The following is a 2,165-nucleotide window of genomic DNA, read 5'->3' on the forward strand; positions in this document are numbered from 1 at the left end:
ACATGCAATTTGCTGATGATAATAGAGAGGGTCTATCAACTCTATCCACAATAACTTAGTCCACTTTGTTTGAAGATATCAACATGCCACCTTTTCTTATTTTTGAGACGGATCAGACCATAATCAAATTGCTCTTGAAATTGTTAGTGGGGCTTTCATGAAAGCAATATTAAAAATAGGGTCATTATCACCTTTAAACTGAATTTTTGTTACAATTAACCAACTTCCAATTAAATTATCACTAAATAAAAAAAACAAAATATAACCTTTAAAAATGCACATCTAAGGTACGTGACTTATATAGTAACGAGGTCTAGACATTAACAAAATAAGTTGCTCGTCTTAACCGTGTGTTTTTTATAGGGTACTTGAGGTTTTAAGTAAAAACTGTGATTAGAAGGTGGTTGATCGGAATAAAAATCCAATTTCAAGATAATTTATGTATAAATTAAAAATAAAATATAATTTATTTTTAAGGTGGTTACTATGAAAAAACCAAAATTGTTATAAAAGAATCTTTTATTATCAGATTACTTCGAAAACACACCAATTTGAAGGGGGGAATAAGGTCGCCAGCCTCATCCGATCGTTTTTTCCCTGATACAAAACTCACGTGCATTCTACGTGCCGCTCCCTAACACGTTCGCTGCGCCTGTCTAATCTCTACAGAGTCAAACACAAAGACGTCTCTTTTAATAATTTTACGGCGCTCTCTTTTCTCACCGCCGATCGCCTCTCTCGTCTCTCTCGACGAGCCTCGAAAAAAAAACCCCCTTGAATCAAATCTCTTGATTCAATTGCTCCTTCTAGACCCATAAAATGAGCGATCTCACGTCGATTTGTGGTTGACTGGCCTCGATCGCCCGTGGTGGAGCGACGATCGGGATTAGGGTTAGGGTTAGGGTTAGGGTTTCCATTTGTGGGAAAGTTGGTTGGTTTTTTGATGGGAGCTGCTGGTTCCAAGTTGGAGAAGGCCCTAGGGGATCAGTTTCCTGAAGGGGAGAGGTACTTTGGTCTCGAGAATTTCGGCAATACTTGCTACTGTAACAGCGTGCTTCAAGTAAATTCCTCGTTTCCCCCCTTTGAATCCCTATTAGTCTAATATTATTATTATTATTGTGGTCTCGATATGAAATTAGGATTTTTTTAGGGGTTATTTGCTTGAGATTTGATTGGAGGTACCGAAATAGCAGTTGGATGTGTTATTAAGCGGTTGTTATTTTAGTTTGAAGTGGTGATTGATTGATTTGCGTAGAACACGCCTCTCAGTTCTGGGTCTACGCACCGGTTGATTGTTCTATCCAATGACAGAAAGCTGAGATTTTAATTTCTGAGAACGCTTTGTATCGTTTCTGCTTTTTTTAGGCTGAAGTAGTAGCTTTTGATGGCTTAGGCATTGACCGTAGAAGTGGGGAAGTCGGGATGGATGCTCGTACTCCATTGCAGTCAGTTGCATTTTTTTTTATGTATAATATTGTTGGTTGTGGTTTCCGACGTATAAATCAGGGTCCATTGTTTAACAGCCATTGTTAGACTGAACCTCGGGCGAATTTTTTTCCGGTTCATGGACCTAGTGGAGTGGAGTCAAAAGCATTTTCCTTTGCTGACTTGTTGCATGTACATCCTTGGATTCATGGGCCTTGCACTTTGATCGGATACTTCATTGCTGCAACAAAGGCTTGCTTGTGTTGGGAATTGGTTTGTCACATGGTTATTAAATCTCGTCATCCAATCTTCAAAATCTTAATGACTTGGCAATCAGTACTCAGTAGTCGTTCTGTCACTTCTTTCATTCTATTCTCTGTTCGTCATCTGGACAAATGCTTCTTGTCAATGAACACTTGGAGGAGCACAGATTGGGATTAGATTCCTATTGATCACCTTCAGTGTTGAATTTATTTGGCCAAACTTGTTTCATAATTTATCTTTGTTTATCTAGTTATCTGAGCAAGAAATCATTATGGGTAGTTGAAATTTTATGGTACAATTGAAGAGGAAAAGGTTAGTTTTCAGTTTAGAGTTTTTTTTCTTTCCATTTTTAAGGAATTTCTTTAAATTTATGGTTTATAAGTATTTTATTGCAAAACTACGATAGTTAATGCTGAGGAGATTTTTAATAGAGATAGATTCTATCTTATCATAGTTAATGTACCTTATATTTGCTT

The 2,165-nt window shown here is 37.2% G+C and overlaps 1 protein-coding gene across 1 annotated transcript in view; it reads left to right on the top strand.

Moving 5' to 3' along the window:
• LOC109833959 (ubiquitin carboxyl-terminal hydrolase 3) overlaps window positions 669-2,165 on the top strand; it is a 12,173-nt gene continuing 10,676 nt past the window's right edge. Inside the window, exon 1 of the mRNA XM_020401842.1 lies at window positions 669-1,060. Coding sequence (XP_020257431.1) covers window positions 944-1,060 — 117 coding nt within the window. The 5' untranslated portion in view covers window positions 669-943. The remainder of the gene's footprint in view (window positions 1,061-2,165) is intronic.

This window comes from Asparagus officinalis, chromosome 3 (assembly GCF_001876935.1).
Source record: "Asparagus officinalis chromosome 3, Aspof.V1, whole genome shotgun sequence".
NCBI lineage: Eukaryota > Viridiplantae > Streptophyta > Magnoliopsida > Asparagales > Asparagaceae > Asparagus > Asparagus officinalis.